Source organism: Culex quinquefasciatus, chromosome 2 (assembly GCF_015732765.1).
Source record: "Culex quinquefasciatus strain JHB chromosome 2, VPISU_Cqui_1.0_pri_paternal, whole genome shotgun sequence".
NCBI classification, from domain to species: Eukaryota; Metazoa; Arthropoda; class Insecta; order Diptera; family Culicidae; genus Culex; species Culex quinquefasciatus.
Genome location: NC_051862.1, coordinates 101,135,226 through 101,157,216, shown reverse-complemented (window position 1 = coordinate 101,157,216; position 21,991 = coordinate 101,135,226). Strand labels below are relative to the sequence as shown.

The following is a 21,991-nucleotide window of genomic DNA, read 5'->3' as shown; positions in this document are numbered from 1 at the left end:
GATCTACTCTGATCGTTTTGCACCTTTCGGCAAAGTTGTAGGGAATAGAATTTCCTATAAGAATCTCACACTTGGACAATTTTGGTCGAGACCAGCGCCACCTGGCCGGAAAATACTGAAACGATGTTTTTCTACATACATTTTTACGATTTTCCCCATATAAACTTCAACGATATAAAGCGACCCCTTAACCTTAAACGATTTGGCTCAAAATTGGCACAGATACTTTTTTTTCCTAAGGAATCGAATCAGAGGGTATCCCTGATGTCGATTATGCGATAAATATCGCGCCATGACTCACCACAAAAAAGAGCTTCCTTAGTGAAATGATTTGAAAACCTTTGAAAAACTTATATTCTTTTCATACTCCAAACTTGGCTGAGGAATTAAAATTACTTTAAATTGCTTTTGATAAACTTAAAAAAGTTATTTTACAACTACATTCCCAGAGTGCGGGGCAGAATGGGCCACCTCAGAAAATAATCCGTTTCCAGTAATTTAGAGTTATTGACCCAGAAGAAGTATAACCGTATAAATTGTTGGCCGGATTAGCAGAGTACCGACGGCAGCAGGGAGCGCGAAAAGGAGAGACGGATCCAGTTAACTTTGCCGGAAATAAAATACGCGCGAGTAACAACTAAATGTGCCTTTATTGTTGCGAAGCTGGCTTGGAAAAAAAACTAACTGTGTGTGACGTTTCACTTTTCTCTTGAACGGCAGCGCCGTTGTGCGCAGGGTTGCATCCACGCAAGTCACCACCAATAGGGTGGCTCAACACTCCTCCTCGCGGGTTTATCCCTGGGCTCCTCCGTCGACCAGTTTTGGCAACGCTCTCACCTTATCTCTCTCGATCCTGTTGATCATCTCCTCCTGCTTGCAAGCAACGAGATAATCTACGTAAATGAGTAGAAATATCCAGTCCTTGCCGATTGGCTGCTTGTAGATGCTCGAATCCGAATTGCACCGCTCGAATCTCAACCGCGACAGTTTTCCGGTGATCGTCCGGTGCCACAATCGCGCCGCTTGTTTGAGACCACAACTGCTTTTCAGCAGTCGGCACACTTTGGTCTGCTTCTCGTTGCTGGCTTTGTTCGCTCGAATCAACTCCTCCTTTTTGGGACAACTTACAGCTTTATCATACGCCGCTGGTTCGTCCTGCTCCATCACCACCAGGCCGGCTTCGTAGTTCTCCAGTCTGGCCGGCAGCTGTCCTCGCGTATATCTATCCGGCAGCACTCGCAGCTGTTGTCCTTGACCTGCTGGCTCTGTATTCGGTACTCGTGGTGCGGCCTCCAGCGCTGGCGGTTCAGCATCCGCCCCGCCCGGTCTAGGTGGGTCACCCGGCGCCGCCGCCGCTTGCACCGCTTCATCGCCGTTGAACAGATCCTCGGCGGACTCGTAATCCTCGAAAGAGTCATCATCAGACAGCTCGTTTCGCACGATGGGTTCCATCGGGGACACTTCTTGATCTTCAATGTTGTGCTTCGCTGATTCGCTTTCGAATCCACTGCACTTTCTCTCGTCCGGCATACGCAGATGCTGAACAAACTTCACATCACGACTTATCGTCACATGTTCACTTTGTTTGTCGACAAAACGGTATGCTTTGTGTTCGTTAGAGTATCCCACAAACACTAGCTTTCGCGCTTTCACGTCCATTTTCTTCCTTTTCTGTGCAGGCACCTGCACCCAAGCCTCACTCCCAAAGATCTTCATGTGCTCTAGGCTGGGTTTCCTCCCGTACCATTTCTCGAACGGACTCATCCCAATCGACCGCGACGGTAGACGGTTCTGGATGTAGGTCGCCGTCATTACCGCTTCGCCCCAGTACTTCGGCTCCAACTCTGCATCGCGCAGCATACACAGAGACGACTCTTTGAGGTACCGGTTAATCCCCTCGGCAACTCCGTTCTGCTGCAGAGAGTACGGGGCCGTGAACTGGCTCACGATTCCTTCTCGGCGCAGAAAGTCCTGGAGTGCCTTGTTGACGTACTCGCCGCCTCCATCGGACCGAATGACGCGCGGGGTCTTTCCGATCTGGGTCTTGCAGAACTTGACAAAAATTTCGATCTTGCCCGCAGCGTCGGACTTATTCCGGAGCTTCCGTACGCCGCAGTCCTCAACCTTGATCCCTTCCGCAAACTTCCCCGGAATCGCTTGAACCACCTCTTGATCACGATGACCGAGCCGACGATGCCAGGTATGTTGGCAGTTAGCAGTGTGGCTCCTCTGCACTGTGATCATTGCTTGGTCCGAAGTGCACAATCGGTAGAGGATTCCGTGACGGGTCCCTTGTGCTGCTACCAGTCCTGCACGGTTCCGGACTTCACAGCGTTCGCCGTTGAACACAACATTGAATCCTTTCGCTGCAAGTGTGCTCACCGAAATCAGTCCGCTGGTGAGTTTGGGGACGTAGAGGACGTCGTGGAGCTCGATGTCGACCGGATTTCCTTCACCGTTGACTCCGACGATGGTTCCGCTTCCGGTACCTCGAACTCGTTGCTCGTTGAACACCTGGATGTGCTCCTCCACCTCGCCGCCCTCCGGAAGGTCCAGCCGGGCCAGCTTCTTGAGGAGGTACACAACGGAACGCTGGTCGTGGTGGTCCTTCAACTTCTCCCAGGCCTCCTTCGCTGACTTGCACGTTTTTATCAGCCTAGCCTAGTTGTCGTCCACCCACAGGCCAATCATCACGTTACCACCAATAGGGTGGCTCAACGTAAATTAGATCAAAACATGTTTATTTATTTATTTATTTTTATTTATTTATTTCGTTAAACACAAGTAGACTACATGGGTCGTTGCCTAATCTATAGGTACAAGGGAACTTTTTTTGATTCACAGAAAAATATGTGAATTTACTCAACACGGAAAAAATGAATCACATGTAAACTCAGTTGATGTAAACTTGAGATTCGAAGTAAATGGTTGAATCACACGTAAAATCATGTTTTAACGAATAATTTGTTGCAAATTTACATCAAATTGAATTTAAATTTATATGTTTAATGACGGTCAAAAGTGTTACATCATAAATGATGTAACATTCGGAAATATTTTTTGTGTGTACGCTATCTTTGGTTGTAGCATTGTTTTTCATAGTGGATTTTGTCATTGTGAAATCATAGAATGTCTAAAGGCGAGAAACATTGCAAAGTGATAAACATTGAATAAAGAAGATAGGTAAAAAGGTGTGTACTGTATTCCGGCGGAGAATTGAACTCTGTTCCGTTTATCCGTAAATCATTGAACAGATTTTTCAAAAAAAAACAGCAATCATAAAAAAAATTCAGCATCTAGCTTAATATGGTGGCCAAAACTAAAACTGAGTATTTCCATATATAAAAGTGATCTATGTGTGAGTGCTTGCGGGTGTTTTTGTAGTTAGTTGTGAGAGCAAGAAGTAATTTCTCCCAACACTTCTGATCTGCCACCCATTCAAACGTTCAGGACAAATCGTTGCCTCACAAATGCGGACCGTGCCCAATCACATTACGATGCAGGATCAGGATAGGTACCGTGAGATTCCCCCTAAGGACCGAAATCGATCGACCCAGCTGCGGCCATCCACCTCTTGACTCAGGGAAAGCTCCAGTTCAATTATCCCGATAAAATCATGGATCCGGCCTGCCCCATGGCAAAGGGGAAGGAGCCATAAAAAATCAAATTATTCACATTAACGACCCCCAGGTTTTTTTGAAATGAAATATGTCTTTATTGAACATTCTTATAATAATTACATTTCTTTTACATGATAAGTGGTATGGCCTAATGCTCTTCATCTTTGTTGTATTTTTCGTTTTATTATTAACTGATCACATTTATTTATTTGCTTGAAATTGTTTTACATTATTGCATTGAATTGAATACATTTGGGTAAAAAAGAAAAAAAATCACTTTAACAACTAATCCTAACCTAAAACTAAACAAATAAATCCATTGAAATATTCAAAATCACTAGAACGAGTAAACTACGAACTGTATTTTAAGATGAATGCTCCAAGAGTTCTTACTTGTTCCTGGCGAGTTTTGCACCCACGCAGAGTTGTTGTCATCTCGATGAAAATGTTCAGAAGTTCTTGTGGTGAAAACAGGTCACTACTGCCTTCACCCGTTGATGTTGGTTGGTTTTCCCTCGGTTGCTGACTGAAGCCAGGAGGTGTTGTATGCTCTGCAACTCTTTGCCGCTGATTCAACGGCAATGGCTGCAGAATTGGAACCACTCGAACAGAACCTGCTACTGGCGACGCCAAAGCTGGAAAATCCACATCCGTGAAAGTTGGTGGTGTTTTGCGACGATTTGGTTGGTGCCTCGTCGTCGCTTGCTGTCGAATTTTCACAAACTCAGCACGTTTTGGGCAGCTTCGATTCTTGGTAGAATGGTCGCCGCCGCAATTGAAGCATTTCGCTTCGATGTTCTCGTTGATTGTTTCGCAAGCTTGAGTTTTGTGCTCACCTCCGCAGGTTGCACAACGACTCTTGATGAAACAGTTCCTTCCACCATGTCCAAACTGCAAGCAATTCGAACATTGCGTCACGTCACGGTGCACTGGACGATAACGTTCCCAAGTCACGATGATGTTGAAAATTGCCCGAACTGCTTTCAGCTCAGACGGCGTTGTCGACCCTTTCTCGAAATGAACCAGGTACAGTTGATCACGATACTTGATGTCCTTGTTGTGTCTCGTCATCTTGAAGACTTCGATCACGTTCAACTTCAGAGTTTTGAGCTCTTCTTTCAGCACACTCACATCCATGTCGTACAGGCCTCGGAGGACCTGTTTCGTGGGGCGTTTACCTGGATCGTCATGGCTGTAGTATGCAATCTTTGTGTTGTTCAGGAAATCCCGAACGTAGTTGTAATCCTTTCTGGTAGGTAGCAGAATTTTGAGTCCATCAGCACACAAGCGAATGGAAGCTCGTAAAGCACCAGATTTGATAAACACGATCAGCCACTTTCGCACCGAATCCGATGACGATGTTTTCACAAAAATGGGTGGCAACCGAGGGGTGAGACACATGCTCTAATCAATTATAATATTCGACTAATTGATTAGAAATTATTAGTTAGTTGATTAAGGTTACGCTAATCAATTAGAGTATTCCCACCATTTTATTTTATCTTGGGCTGTCGAACAAACGTCAGAAAACCAAACCACCAAAACAAACGAGGCTATTTTACGAAGGAATCTAACCAAAAATATATTTTAAGCACAATTTTCTCTCGGATTCTGGGATCGATTAATCTATCGGTTAATTCTGTGACGCCTGGAAACAGAAAGATTGCCACGATCGTCCAAATAATCTTCACGGGACAACGGAAGCGCAGTATAGGTCACTTTTTGAAACCGGATGGATTTGAATGTAAGATTCCAGGGCGGTCCAGGTCCATCATGGCGCTGGGATGCGGTTGTGGCCGTATTTGATTGTGACGTCCTCGTGCAACATGTTGTGCCGGTGAGCACTTCCAGTTGGTCCGATTTGGAAGCGATTTGTGCAGTCGGAAGTAGCGGTTCAACATTTTTTCCAGTTCGCCGGTCATTTCGTCGATTCAGATGTAGGCGTTAGCTTTGGCCACAGAAACGGTTTCCTTGAAACAGGCAAGTGCCGGAAGCTTAGCTGGTTGATCCAGATGACGGCTTAGGTCCCCTCTTTCGGTGACCGGATGTGCTTCCAACTAAACCACCTCACGTTCCAGAAGCGCTACGGAATCGGCTGCTTCTCGATCTTCAATGTACCGAAACGAAAACTGGCGAATTTTGTACACACCGGGAACCGTTAAGAGTTGGCCTAAATCACAGAGACTTGCCTAGATGGCTTATTTCTTCCTGCTAAATTCCTTCCGTTCTCGCCCCAAATCAACGACAAGAAAGCGACTTGCCATCGAGAACCCCAACATCGTGCCGCCCAGAGAGAGAGGCACACAACAGAATTTTTATTTCATTAACATTCAATTACATATAATGAAATATACATTTTTCATTCTCGGCAGAGTGTGCCTCGGCCTTCTCAGTTCCGCTCAACAGCGCTCTCTTCTCGCTCCTAGCTCCTCGCTATCGAACTCCTCGATAGCCTCGCGGTATCCATCACCGGACATGGGACACGCGGGTTCCTCACCATCTTAATGGGCAAGCCGAGCGCGAGGCGGATCGTGTCTTTACGCTGTTGCTTAGCTGCAAACCGGACGCCAACTGTGGTCTCTTGCAACGTGTCTGTTGAGGCTGACGTTTTTTGGTTGCCGACAGTATTTCCAGATCTGACGTGACCATTGGCCGCGGAGTTGCAACGGAAGTAATCAGAAATCACATCCACTACTCCCGCGGGTGACCGAGTTGGACAGAAAACGGCCTCACGAACGGGACTGATGGCGAACTTATCCATTGGGGTTTCCAAACTGGGCCGCAAGACTGGCCTGACAGTGGGAGCGCTTTAAAACGACTTTCACTCTGCCTGCAATCGTTCTGTGGAAAGAACACCAAAATAAGTCACTCGTTTCAGGGTCAAGAGTGCAAACTCACGTAGGATTATCCGACAGACTGTTTGTCGCTGTATTCGCCGGTAACCTCCGGCCAGGATGAGTGTACTTCCGGCTAAACGACGCAGCAGGACGCGGGTGCAGATGTTGCTGTGATTGAGCCGATGCTTGCTGTACCACATCCGGGGAAGTAGTGTCATTCGGTGTTCCGGTTGCCTCCGCCATCAGCAGTTTCCCATCGGCCAGCAAGACCCTAAATTATTTTCGGAATTGTTGTTCAACTTGCTTTTAATAGTTCAAAGTCAAGAGATTGTGCTCACTTGTTATGTTGCCTTCAGCAAAACGTCGTACATTTGCCTGTAGTCGCGGATCCACGTTCAAGCAGCTGGAATGGCCAGAGCTGGCACAGCACAATGTCCGGGATCGGTTCCGCGTATGGCAAGAGTTACACGGATACTTTTTTTCTCCATTCAGACGCGCTGCAGAGGGTCCAGAATCTGCTTCGCAGTCAGCTGGATCTCTTCGCCGTTCGTGTCGGGCTGATTGTCCTCCTTCGGCGCGTAAGGAAGCGGTCGTCGTCAGCGATCAAGCCACAGCTCCTGGGGAATGACGAAATAATCAGTTCCTTGTTTGAGTTCAACAAAATCTAAAACTCTTACCAAAAGATTTCGCTCTAACAGTCTTATGACCTCATCCGGTTGATCCACAGAAACTCGAAGTACTGGTTCCACATCCGCAGCCATCTCCGACAAAATTTCCTTAAAATGATCTCTTGACTGTTGTTTATGCGGAAACTTCATCTGTCAAAATGACTTCTCTCGAGATACCAAGATCAGGAGACGCGCGGTGGGAACAGTATGTCAAATAATCGCTAATCAATTAGCCAATCAACCAACAATTACGTTAGTTGATTAGTGATACGATAATTGATTAGGTGTGTCTCACCCCTCGGTGGCAACTTTTCCCGTCGTTCAAATTCTTCCTTCTCGCTCACGTCCACAGGGAGGGTAGCGAACTGGTTTCCAGACGAATTTTGAGCGTCCTTGCCCAAACTGCCTGGCTTTGCAGGTAGCGCTTCGGGATTCTTTAGCTTCTTCAAATCTGCCGATCCTGCTGGTGAGGACCGCCTCTTTTTCTTGCCCTGAGGCATTTTTGCACTTTTTAAGCACTTTTCAGGAGCTAAAATCCAGGAGTACCTCACTGAATGATGGTTCACAAAGGAATGATGACGACCCCCAGATCTATTGTGGTCTGTATTGCAAGTTTCTGCTCGAACCTTGGAGTCCGAAGGCTTGCATGGGGAGGGCATCCAAACCTATTTCTACTCCAAGGAACCTTCCACCCCAGTGTTTGAACTGACGACCTTTGGATTGCGAGTCCAACCGCCGCCAGCGATTCCACCGGAGCAGGCTTGGTTTGGTGTGTTGTTTGTACTTATGGCATAGGGGGATGGCGTCGCTATTTTTAGACCACATTTTCCACTTTTTCTCATCAAAACCGACTACTTTATCGACTTCATTTTGCTGGGCGAGAAAGGACGCCGTCTATTTTTAGACGATGACTCAGCACTTTTCCACTCTTGCACTTTAAAAAACCAGATGACAGCACGATGTAACGCCACGTCCCTATGGAGTCGACTCCTACACCTGGAATGACATAACGGCCTAACAACAATCAAGGCCGGGACCGACGTTTTGCTTCCCCATCCGATGGTAGGTGTAGATGGGATGGGAGACGGGAATCAAACTCATGATCATCCGCTTACAAATCGGACAGCGTAACCATTCCGCTAAGCCTGAGCCATGGGATTTCCATATAATTAATCAACTTCCTTTGAATCAAGGTGCTGCCATCGATGGCAACATCAAGACACAGGCTGGAAATAATCCGCTCTTGGTGATGGTAAAAGGAAGTATAGGTAGTAAACCCGAGTGGCCACCGGAGAAGTGCCTGTCCCTGACCGAGTCGAGAAAGCGCCTGAGCAGGTTGATGAGAAAATATGGGGCCTTTCAACTACGGTTCCGTCTTTCAACTAAAACATTTTGTTTTCTACAACATTACCTGTACAAAAATCTTCCAAATCCATGCCCGGAGTGGTGGTGATGGGTTTAAAAACACAAAAACATCTTTGAGAGAGCCTTTTCGTACTCGCCAACCGTTGTGAAAATCTTTAAAAATCAAATTATTCACTCTACAGTATTGCCGTGGTGTTCTCCGATTGCGAGATTCCTACTTGATTGTTGAGGCAATTGCAAACCTCTTTTTACACCTTAGCTTCCATCCATCCCGGGATTCGAACTGGCGACTTTTGGATTATTAGTCCAACTGCCTACAAGTGACTCCACCGAGACAGGACCCAGGGAGACGACTCCTATACCTGGACTGAGCTAACGACCTAACTTCTAGGTTAGACCGGGGCCAACATTTACTTCCCCATCCGACGGAAGGCGTGATCAGTCAAATCGCGTCTCGAAAAATGCCACCTTTTGGGATCGAACCCAGGCCGACTGGGTGAGAGGCAACCACGCTTCCCTTGCACCACGGGTCCCTTCTTTCTGAGAAAAAATATTCAAAAAAAGGAACTATTTTGGCGCGCAAACATCTGACGTCAATAAGGTTTTACAGCGTGACGTCACGAGCGCACACGCACACACATTTTTACTGAGACAGTGAAAAAAAAAGGAAAAAATGCAGCCAAGCTGTCAAATTTCTAACCTAAAAACCGAGTCGGCGTAAAACCTAATGTTTATCTCGATAGTGGCTTATCCGAGAACAATATTCAAATTCAAATCAGTCGTTATATTTCTGGTTGATGGAATGTAAAAAGAGATTTACGTTTACAATTCTTCCCCAAGAGGATTTTTAATTTAACAATACAGCCACCACTAATCTGAAAGATTTTATCGATCCGTAGTTGTTTATTCACATCATTAATTCAGCATTCAAAGCATAGAACGAACTATCAAACCCCCCTCAGAAAGTTTGTATTTGAATATACAAATAAACCACATCTGCGTGGTTATGTCAAACAATGATTGTACCTATTTCGAAAATTAGGTTTTACGGCGACTCGATTTTTAGGTTGGAAATTTGACAGCTTGGCTGCACTGTTTACATTTTTCGCACGTGTGTCTCAGTAAAAATGTGTGTGCGTGTGTGCTCACGCTGTAAAACCTAATAGAGTTATCTAAGGCCGATTTCACGCACACTAGCACGCCATTTGTTTTGCTGGACGGAACAAAATTTAACCTCAATCTTTTTCGTGTACGTACACGCAATACATGCGCAGGTAGATAACTCTATATGATGAATTCAAACGTTGTTTCATCCTACTGCGACATAGCCATCAAAGTAACGTAAACGCTGCCAAACGCTGGATTGAATGATGTTTGTTCGAATTTCTGATCCAGGTTTGTAAGTGAAGATGGCGTTCGAATGTTAAACGTCCGAAATGTCAAAATCGCCCAGTACACTCAACCCCCGGTGGTTGGTCACTTTTTCGTCTGACACTTTTTTAGTTTGTACCCCGTTGGTTGGTCAAAGTCAAACTAAAAAGTGACGAACTGTCACTTTTTACACGGCGCTTACGCACACTATCAAAACAAACGTTTGGTAGTGTGTGTGAACTCCGTGTAAAATGGGTGTCAAACTAAAAAGTGACCCCGTTCGTTTGACAACAGTTGGTGTCAAACCATCGGGGTTTGAGTGTAGCACGAACATTAGAATAAAATGTGGCTGTCATGTAATTGCACACTTTTCCCGTAATGTTGGTACCACTGCGTGATTTTGACATTTCGGGCGTTCTTCATTCGAACGCCATTTTCGCTTAAAAAGCTGGTTAAGATTTGGAAAAGTGTATACTGTGTACTGCATATAAACTAAAAACGTTTCTTAATTCACTATTAGGTGGTTGGACACGACTCTCGCACGTAAACAAAAAGACCCGGCCTTTTGAGGTTATGCTAAAAATCACCCTTTTATATCTACAAAAACTTTTTAATAGCATACCGTCATCAGGGGTGACATTGGGTCTGGGGGGTGATATTGGGTCATACAAATTTCAGCATTTTTGTATGACCTAATCTCACCACCTAGACCCAATGTCACCCCTGACGGTAACTTTTAAAAATACTGCACTAAACTTAATAATTTTGAATAGGGTCTTATTGAACCCCAAAGCGGTCATAAAAAAGGCAAACCCGGCCAAAATCGATTTAGCCAGTTTTGAGATGAAAAACGAAACTATTGGCACTACGCCCCCCGGGGCATGGCCTTCCTCTAACGTGGGATTTCTGCTCCAGCGCCTCTGACGAGACAGGAGAAACCGGGACCGACGTTTTACTTCACCATCCGATAGAAGCTCAGTGGATAAGGCGGGAATCGAACCCGCGTCTCATAGCATCATCGGGATCGGCAGCCGAAGCCGCTACCCCTGCGCCACGAGACCCAGTTTTGAGATATGCGAGTGGAAAAAAATCATGTCTACACACATCCCCATCGACGTTTGTTCAGAAAATGATTCTGAGTCGATATGTATACGTGAAGGTATATCTAAGAGGTGTACTTAGGAAGTTAAATTTTCGAGTGATTTTATAGCCTTTTCTCAGTGAGGAAGGCAAAATATGAGTAAAAAGGTGCAGGTGGTTATGTTCTACATGACCAATATGACAAAGAACTTTGTACAAAACTCTAAAAAGTAAATCCATTTTTATTTATATTTTTAAATTCTTCGCCAATTTATTTAATCTTTAATAATTAATTCTAATTTAATATTTTCAATAATTGGCACCTCTGTGGAAACAAATTGCCAAAAAACGAAAATATTGCCAAAACAAGCATGTTTCGAAAAACTAGAGAGAACCTTCCCTCAGGGCAATGGCCACTCCGGGTGTGGCCAATCCTGTCATAATGTTCATTTTCATTACCAGTATCAAAAACCATGAATTTTGATACCCATATGGCCCCAATTTGTATGGTTCCGTAAATGTTCTCCCGGGATAACCTTCCCTCTGGGCAATGGCCACTCCGGGTGTGGCCAATCCTGTCAAAAAGGCCATTTTCATTACCAGTATAAAAAACGATGAATTTTGATACCCATATTGCTCAAATCTGTATGGTTCCGTAATTTTCCTCCCGGGAGAACCTTCCCTCAGGGCAATGGCCACTCCGGGTGTGGCCAATCCTGTCAAAATGGCCATTTTCATCACCAGTATCAAAAACCATGAATTTTGATACCCATATTGCCCAAATCTGTATGGTTCCGTAAATTTCCTCCCGGGAGAACCTTCCCTCAGGGCAATGGCCACTCCGGGTGTGGCCGATACTCTACCAATTTGTTCCCAATCATTTCGGTATTCCGGTAACCGCTCTGGCAACCGTCAATAACTTCTTGGACCTCCTCTCAAGTTCGTTCACCACCTGTTTCTTTCAACGTGTGCGTGTGTGTGTGAGCAATAAAAATCCCAACGTAAGGTCTGTCTTTGATGAAAGTCTGATGGACACTAAATCCTCCAGAGGCTAACTTTTAGCTTAAATAGTTGGCACGGCATCCACGCAACAGAAACAGAATGTCACGCCGAGGGCATGCGACGGTAACGCTACATTTTCGAAAATTTTTGCATTGACACCGCAGATAGAGCTTTAAGACAATGTCCTTTGTCAAAAAATTCCACTGATTTTATACGTTTTATGATTTTTTTGAGTAATTTCTCAGCTTGCAACACTTGTCCCACCTTCTCCTTTTTACAGAAATCTTTATAAAAAAATGCTCAGATTTGCCTCAGATTTAGTTTAAAAAGCAAAGCAATCCACTTTCACGACCCCCGGGTCTTTTGTGGTCTCTGTTGAAAATTTCTGCTCATTTCTATAGGCGTCCGAAGGTTATGTGTGGTGAGTCACCCAAAACCTCTTTTACGTATATGGACCGACGTTTTACTTCTCCATCCGATAGAAGGCCAGGAGGATTAGGCGGGAATCGAACCCGCGCCCCATAGCAACTTAGGGACACATTACATTACATTACACATTTAATTATCTGAAAAAAATATTCTCGAACATGTTCAATATTCAGCAAATTGTTTAATTGTTTTTGATTTGAAGAATAAAAAAGGAATTAAATATTAAAATAATTTGTGATGTTTATAAATACCAAACTCTATCATTTCCAGAGTCGTCTCGAAACGTTGGACATTACAAAAATGAGTGAAACAAGTGTAGAATTGGTCCAACCAGACGAACTACCATCCCCTCCTCTCAATTCAGACGTTTATCGGTATGATTCATACAAAAAACTAACCTCTCTCGAACAGCGTGTTAACGAGTTTGACAAAACCGCCAAGTACATGATCAAAAAGCTCGACCAAATCCGAGAACAGCTAAGCTCGTGCGGTGGTGGAACAAACACGATTGAAAACCTGAAGCTAACGATAGCACCGGATGCGGCCACATTGATATCACAGGGAGATACTTTGATTCTGGAGACGCATGGTAAATCGAAAACTCTAACGCAGCGCTTGATGGAAACGCAAGCCAATTTGAGAGATAAATTCAAAAGTGTTCAAAGCTTTCGGTAGGGATTTTTTTTTTGGTAAGGTAAAGTTATTAAAATTTATTTTAATTATTTCCAGGAACTATCAAGACCTGGATGCAACTCCACAGCAGCTGAATTCAACGAACGATAATGACGGCTCCTTCAACGATTCAACTCACAGCAAGTCGATTGACCTGGATGAGATTACAACGAAAGTGCTCAAACGAATCAATGACTTGCTGGTCAAACCAATTGCCAAAGATAACGAAGCAGAGCTGACTAAGCGAATTTTGGACATAAAAGAAAGGCAAGAGGAAGCCAAATTGGCCATTGATGTTGCATCGCAAACAGCACCATCGGAATCAGTGTCCAACATCATGACTGTTATAAGAAATGTACTCAAAGCATATGGTACAGTTTTTTTCTTTTTTTATAAACTTTATGTTTTCCATATTTACAGGGAATGCGCGATTTATCACTTCATTTTGACGAAATCATTGCCATATTATTTTCAATTAAAAAGGGAAACATGATGGATGTTTCAAGTTTGTTAAGCGAGCACGAATTTGCAAAAAGTTTGCTTGGAGAAACACTTTCTTTTACCGGGTTTGTATTTTTAAAGAACAAGATTGTTTTATCAAAGTATGATGTCATGAATTCTTGTTCAATTTTCTTTTCAGTGAAACAGGACCGATTGACGACACGTTAACTCGAACGCTTCGGAGTACCAGAGAACTTATTTCCGAACCATTGACGAATCGAACGGAGGAAGGTCTCTCACAGAGACTGTACGAAATAAAGGTAAACGTTCAAGCGAGATTTTGCCCTAAATTTACCCTACGATGCTGAGTAGGATCGTGACCTGGGCAAGATTTCCGATTTTTTCTATAATCTAATCTAATCTAATCAGACCCTAGCGCAGCCAATCTTTCGAAGGGATCCTGGAGAGTGCCTTAGGTTAGATGACGCCTAGCACTCTTCTTGTCGTTTATTAACATTTGTAGTGCACCATTGCATCGGAATGCATTGAAACATCACAAGCGTTAAAGCGGCCAGGCCTACTGCGTAAAGCCGTATCGCAGAGATGATTCGTAATTGGGTTGAGTTTGAGCACTGAGTGTTCGAACAACAACACAATTCTGAATCGAAAGGGGAGGAAGAAGCGTGGGGACACACCACCATACGCTCCGTGATTTGGTTGTATTCGTTGGGAGCACCATGCTAAGAAGGTTTGGTACTCCGGGACCCTCTAGGATGGGACATTGTATTTCCACGAATGCCCTGGACACTATTTGCCGTGGTTATAGCGCCACAACTCGCTCAAGATTTCCGATTTTTTCTATAAACCCTAAAGTTTTGGGCGGTTGGCTGATTTTTGGCAAAATATTCAACTGCTACAATTATAAAAACAAAAAACACTTTATCATCAGAAACAAAAAACATCACGTTTTATTCCGTTTAATTTTTGAGGATGTGCGACAAAAGGTCAAATGCCCACGTGGTTTATGGATCGTCCCTAAGGCAGTAGTCCTCAGCTAGCTGGACCTCGCTGGCCATTTCGGCAATTTGCCGTAGTATCGCAGGCCGTATGTGATACAAATAAAAATTATTAAAACTTGTAAAATTTCAATAGTAAGAAGCTTAAACTAACAATTTGCCAAACTTTTTCATTTGATTTTTAAAAATACCGTCATCAGGGGTGACAATGGGTCTGGGGGGGTGAGATTGGGCCATACAAACTTGCTGAAATTTGTATGACCCTATCTCACCCCGGCCCGGTAGTTAAATGTTTTCCAGTTTGAACATTTTAGTGATATACGCATAATTGTCCCATATTCAATAAAGAGCAACTGAGAAAAACACGATTGAAATTTTTCAACCGTTTTTTTTTGTGTTTCTACGCATAATTATCCCGTGGGTCGCTATTCACTCCATAAGTCCCTAATCATTCCAGTAAGCAGTTTATCACTCTTATTTGTAATCCTCGTGCTATACAATAGGTAAACAAGACACAATACTTCGTGAAACTAATAATTTCGTGAAAGAAAATACTTGGTAGGACAATTATGCGTAGAAGTTCAACGATGGGACAAACAGACTTGGTGTTGTTTTCAAAAAGTTTCCGAACAGATTTTATATGTTTTTCGAAAGATAAACTTAAATCTAAGCCTAAAAATGAAAAAAAAGTCAGAATCGATCAAAAATTACATGGGACAACTATGCGTAGAACGGAAGTATACTTCCGTATTAATTTCTACTAGTGCGTTCATCCCGGGAATTCCCGGGACAAAAATTCAAATTTTATCCTGGAAATTCAGATTTGGTTTCCACGATAACAAGTTGATTACTTAGTAATCGATAAGAATTTTAAAGCATTAAAATTTTTACTCGGCATTTATCAGCATTCATTTGGCTTATTATGAAAAATTGTTAAAATTTTAAATATTTTCTATTTAATATATATTTTTAAAAGCGTGGGTATTATATTTACGTATTTTACGTAGGGTAGGGTAGTCATCAATGAGACACTTTTGGTTTTCAACTTTCAACGATTTTTCTATTTTTTTCATCAGCATGTTTTAATGAGCTTTTTGTTTCATTTTCTTTCTTTTAGTGTGTTCTAACATTGAACAAAATTTGAGATCGATCCGACATCTACAGCCAGAGTTATTCAACTGTCTCATTGTAGACGCACTTGGCAGGAACAATGAGACAGCTGGGGAACAATGAGACACTCTACGAAAATCAATTTTTTTCTAGTAAAACATCATGTTTTTGTATTGTTCCTTTGCAGGTGACTTGCCTTGAACATTTTTAAGCAATTTTGCCAACATGAAACTTTAATTAACAAAAGTTATACTAAAAAGTATTTAAATTTTGTAAAATTCATATATTTATACCAAATAACTTTGTATGTTTGGTTAAATGAAGTTAAAACTCTGTAAATATGCCAAAATCACTTCCAATTCATGTTTTGAAAGATTTACATGGATTTTGAAAAGTTTAATGAAGAAAAATCAAAGTGTCTCATTGTTACCCATGGGCTAAAATGAGTGGGGAACAATGAGACAGCCACTGATTCTGGGTATATACTAAATTTTGGTCAAACCTAATGAAAGGACATTGTAGCCCAACTCAATCCCTATGGAACGTCGAAAGAAATTTGAAGAAATATTAGTTTTGGTGTAAATGGCAGCCTACTAATCTAATCTAATCTAATCTAACCCTAGCGCAGCCAGTCTTTCGAGGGCATCCTGGAAAATGCCTTAGGTTGATTAACGCCTAGCATCCTCTTGTCATTATTAACATTTGCAGTGCCCCAATGCAATAAATTGCCTTGAAGCATCACAAAACGTTAAAGCGGCCAGGCCAACTGCGTAAAGTTTACCGCAAAGATGATTCGTTGAAGTGGATTGAGTTTGAGCACGAATGTTCAAACAGCAATACAGTTCTGAATCTACAGGGGAGGAAGAAACGTGGGGATCCCCCGCTCACGTTCCTGTTTTTAAGAGCAATTAATCGTTGGGAGCACCATGCTAAGAAGTTTTGGTGCTCCGGGACCCTCGGGGATGGGACAATGCACAGTGGGCGAAATGGAACCCAAAATCGGACTTAATTGAACGCGGCTGGTTCCCTGGTATGAAAAATAGTGTTTCTCATGTAAAAAAATCCGGGGAATCGAATGGTGATGGTTTCATCCACCGCACGAAACGGCAAAGGGTCCATTTTGCCCCAATTCCCCATTTTATAACATTTTTTCTTGAAAATTAGTCTGTATTTAGAGCGGAGGCTTTATGCGGCCATCAAAATGCACTTAACTTATGTGAAAATGTCCCAGGAATCTAGTAAAAATAACCACTTGCACCGCAAAATCATCTAGGGTCCATTTAACCCCAATTCCGCTATAAAAGCATTTTTGGCCATTTTCAAATGTTAGGTCAGATTTTAAAAATCTGAAAATATTTTATCGTAAAGATCAGACAATTTTACATAAGAATGACGATTTGCATTTGATAGTTTGACACATTTATGCTGATAAAAATAAAAAAATTGCAAAAGGCAGTTTATTCTGCGTTTGGGAAAATTGGCTTGAAACTGATTCTTCAATCTTTTTATTTAATTTAATTTCTATATCAACATAAATGTATCAAACTAACAAGTGCAAATCGTCATCCTTATGTAAAATTGTCTGATCTTTACGATAAAATATTTTCAGATTTTTAAAATCTGACCTAACATTTGAAAAGGGCCAAAATGCTTTTACAGCGGAATTGGGGTTAAATGGACCCTAGATGATTTTTGCGGTGCAAGTGGTTATTTTTACTGGATTCCTGGAACATTTTCACATAAGTTAAGTGCATTTTGATGGCCGCATAAAGCCTCCGCTCTAAATACAGACCAATTTTCAAGAAAAAATGTTAAAAAACAGGGAATTGGGGCAAAATGGACCCTTTGCCGTTTTGTGCGGTGGATGAAACCATCATCAATCGATTCCTTGGATTTTTTTACATAAGAAACACTATTTTTCATACCAGGGAACCAGCCGCGTTCAATTAAGTCCGATTTTGGGTTCCATTTCGCCCACTGTGCAATGTATTTCCACAAATGCCCTGGACACTATTTGCCGTGGTTAAAGCGCCACAACTCGCTCTCTGTTGATGATAGAACAAAGATTAGTATTAAATAGCTTCAGTTTTTAGTAATATGATAAGTTATTAATATTACATTATTTAAAATTTTGAATTCAAATTTTACGCAAGGATTATGCTGTTTTCATTTGATTTTCTAATTTTCAAGCAAAACTTTAAAATCAAAAAATAAAAAAATAACAATAAACACACTCACCTTAAAATATGAAGAGCAATGCTGGCATATACAGTTGTATGCACAGTGCGCTTACCTGATCCGAATGGTAACGATTTTCGACCATTACCATTATTATTTGTGATCCTCTCTCACTCTCAACCAGCCCAGCCGATGTTGACGCTCCTACATTCTCCCTCGCTCCCGCTCACATACATACATACATGAGCGACGAAGAATTCAGTAGCTCGATGCTCGATGTTGTGCGTTGACTTCCCAACACACACGATCAATTTCACTACCCCCTTTGCTCGACGCCACGCAACACCATCTCCGCTTGGGTCGCTTGTAGCCTTCTCACTTTCTCGCTTCTCGACACCGACTTAACTCTCGCGCGAAGGCCCCAGCTTCTCACATGCCATTACTTTGCGTATTTCTGTGCGTGAAATTGGCAAACCGAACCCGTATTATAACAATCTTCTTCAAAAATGATCAATTTAACATAATCCAACCTAGTTGGCCATGAACACTTTCATTCATCACACACATTTGAATGTCTTTGACCACTCGCGAAAACTGTCACCTTAGGTTAAGGTTGGGTTACACTCCTTTCCTCCTTGGCACACCTTCCAAACAAAAATTCCTCAACCGTAGAACAAATCCTTCACACATGTAACGAGCGCCTGGCCGTGGCCGCCTGTGCCGGCTCACACAACAACGCCGAACCTAAACAGCCACACTACTACACGCACACTGTAGGAAGCAGTAGCTCTCTGCGTGGGGATTTTCTCTCGCGTTGATTTCGTGCAAACGTCAAAATTCAAAATATGGCTAACTTTAAAATGACAAAAAATCACAAAGATCTCGCTTTTTCTGGGAAACTTCACAATCCCTCTTCAGTTCACATTAAGACGAACCGATTGATACCACTTTTGCCACAGAAATACTTAAATTTCACCGAAAAAACACGGAATCTAATCGAGCCACAATAGAATCTGTCATTCACCTTCCGAACCCAAAAATACTAAAATCTTGGTGTAAATGGCAGCCTACGAGCGAAAACGTATTTTTTGTCCATAGTTTACTTTTACACCCCAGAATCAAACATTTATGAATAACTTTTCAAGGGAGCGTCCTTAACCAAAGCCACAATTATAGCAGACTTGTATCCAGTAGATACACCTTTCCCCCAAATATTGTGAAGGCAGACAAAAATCAAAATACGAGCGCAACCTGTCAAAGCCTGTTGCGCCACGGGCTGATGTACACGCTTACGACAAACCATTCAATTATTATATGGCGCAACAGATTTTTTGCGGAACAGAAGAGATGCGCACTTCGGTTTGGTGGTATGCGGATAATATGAGCCCGATTGGTTGAAACTACGACTTGTGAGAGCCATTTTATCATTGTTCCCCGTGTCTCATTGATGACTACTCTACCCTACACAGCTAAAAATGTAGTAATCCAGCTGCGTTTAAAAGTGCTGGGTGTAAAATAAATATTGCATTATTTTATGCAATTTTATGTAATTTTATGCCCTGAAATATGTAGCCCATCAGTATGGGAAACCTACTTGGCCGAAATGTCAAGCTGAAATATGCGTTTATCGTACCGTAATCTGGGGTGAATCGGGACTACAGTCTAAATAGGGACAGCAGTTATTAGACCACTTAAAGCTTTTAAATTTGGAAATGGATGTACACATTTTGTTGGCCTGAGTCTCCGAAACCAACCAGAAAAATCAAAATATTGTGCTCCAACACGGTTAAAACTGCTGTCCCAATTCGCCCCATGTGTCCCGATTGACCCCAGTTTACGGTAACGGCTTTTCATCGGTCGGATGGCCAAGTGGGCTAAGGTGCCTGTTCTTAATGTTGGTGCTGGGTTTGAATCCCGTCAGTTGCAACTTTTTTTTTTGTATTTGCAAAAATTGTACATGCAGTGTGCAATATTAAGTGTTTATTTTTAAGAAGGTGATGTGCATGCTTTTGCATGCGATTTTACCAACGACGGATTTTTTGCTGTGTATATTTATGATTTTGAATTTGAAAAAAAAAACATATAGCATTATTTTTCATCGAATTCAGGCAGCTGTTGATGCATTTTTTCCATAATGTTTTGATTGTCTTCATTAAAACAGGAACAGAACAATCAGTACACCGTTTTCCAAATTTATTGCTTTAAAATGTCCTGTAACTATTCTGAGTGTAGTGTTGATTTCTTTTCAAATACGTTTGAAATAAAACATGAACTTTGATCTAAAATTTGCATTAACCGGTATTATTTTATTTGTTTCTGCTTCTAGTTTTTTATTAAACTTTCAAAGAGTTTTTTCTGGCATTTCTAGCCATTTCATATACAAAAATAAATAAAAGAAATTTATTTATAAAAAAAATCAATTTGAATCAAAATGTACCGTCATCAGGGGTGACATTAGGTCTAGAGGGTAAGATTGGTCATACAAAATAGCTGAAGTTTGTATGACCCGATCTCACCCCCCAACCCAATGTTGACCCATAATGACGGTATTTGATGTTGTGGTTATTTTATAATCCAAAGCAAAACACATAAAAAAATAATATTTTTGAAATTCCTTTTAAACTATCTAAAAATTGCTGTCCTTGTTTCGATTCAAGTGAAGATTATCATCAATTAATATTATTGAGCTTATTCTATGATTTTAAGCTTGAAAACATAATCAATATAATGAAAACATAGATACTGTTACAAAAATTTCCCGGGATCCCGGGAATTCCCGGGATTTCAAAAATATTTTTCCCGTTTCTCGGGAAATTCAAAACCCGGGAAAATTGGACGCCCTAATTTCTACTCATAAATTTCCTTCTTATAAAATTTCCTTTGAATAAAATAATTTTCATTCAATAAGATGTTTGGAGAGCAGTGCACAGCATGCTGTAATGGCGGAAAACTGGATGTGGTAACGTAGATAACCTGTATCTCATCACAAGGGGGAAATAGATTATCAATTATACAATTCCTTAGAACAGTCTAATTGATGATTCTATTGACTTCTGTCAGTTTTCGACTGTCTGCCGCGCCCTTTAAACTGAGTCACTGTTCTAAGGGCTACCGCTACATTTTCAGAATATAATCTTTTAAAAGCACAACATTTTTCAATTTCAACATCATAGAATTTAAGCAAACTGCTAAATGAAGAAAATGATGTTTATTTTCTAACAATCAGTGTTTTATCGTAAAAAAGATTTATTCATTGGGTCATACTTAAGCTCGACAATCAAAACTTAGACAACGAAAAACTTTTTTTTCGTGGTTCGACTATCCGGAGTGAAAATGTTTTTTTTATGGAGGTAGTAATGATTTAGAAAAAAATCAATCTGTTGTCATAACATATTACCACTAGCTTTTCTCTTTGAAATACAGACATTACTTTTTGTCCATGATGTATTTAACAATCCTATATTTCATCACACCATAGAGTTTACAAAATCGAATCTGTCACGAAGAACCCGCCAATCGAATAACCTTCTAAGCATTAGTTAGAGCTGTTACAACACGAGGCCAAAAACGAATCAAATTACAGGATCTACGCTATATAATTTACTTCCAAGTAATTTGCAATTAGTACATAATCGCTCCACTTGTAATGCAAACATCTTAAAAATATTTTAAACAAAAACTCAACGAACTATTTTATTAAACAATTAAGTATTAAGTAATCACTCGTCAATAATAGCTTTTAAATAATAAATTTTAATTTCGTGGATCCCTCAAGAGGAAGACTCTTCCTCTGGGACACCATCTTTGTAGTTTAACTCACCGCACATCTAATTAGTCCTTGGCTCAATTTTTATTTTCAATTTTCTTGTTTATGTGTGTACGAGCTAAGGATAGTTTGCGTCCATTACCAGGAAGTTCTTATGAGCTTTTTGGTGTGGGAAAGTGTGGTGGGCCTTTAAAAAATGGTACCTCTATTCTCTCGTCTCGAGGCCATTATTCTCTCGGACTAGCGCTGCCCAGTTTTGGGTGTAGGCAATCAACTATTCAAATTTGACTAGAACTCGAATTTGATGTTAAAACATAACAATGACAAAAGTGAAAATAATATGTTTGTTCAGAACCATGCTTGCCTATGTTTATTATTGCCGTCCGTTTTAAAACTTCGAGAACCGTCATCAGGGGTGACATTGCGTTTGGGGAGT

General features: G+C 41.6%; 1 protein-coding gene across 7 annotated transcripts in view; it reads left to right on the top strand.

Moving 5' to 3' along the window:
* Positions 1-21,991, top strand: part of LOC6045837 (dystrophin, isoforms A/C/F/G/H) — a 170,685-nt gene that overhangs the window by 66,735 nt on the left and 81,959 nt on the right. For 6 of the 7 annotated variants that reach the window (XM_038252468.1, XM_038252469.1, XM_038252471.1 and 3 more), the window contains 4 exons: positions 12,643-13,043; positions 13,102-13,399; positions 13,465-13,610; positions 13,685-13,805. In XM_038252468.1, the coding sequence (XP_038108396.1) occupies positions 12,643-13,043; positions 13,102-13,399; positions 13,465-13,610; positions 13,685-13,805 (966 nt within the window). Of the gene's footprint in view, positions 1-12,642; positions 13,044-13,098; positions 13,400-13,464; positions 13,611-13,684; positions 13,806-21,991 lie in introns of all 7 variants that reach the window. The other variant, XM_038252467.1, reaches the window with a different exon arrangement.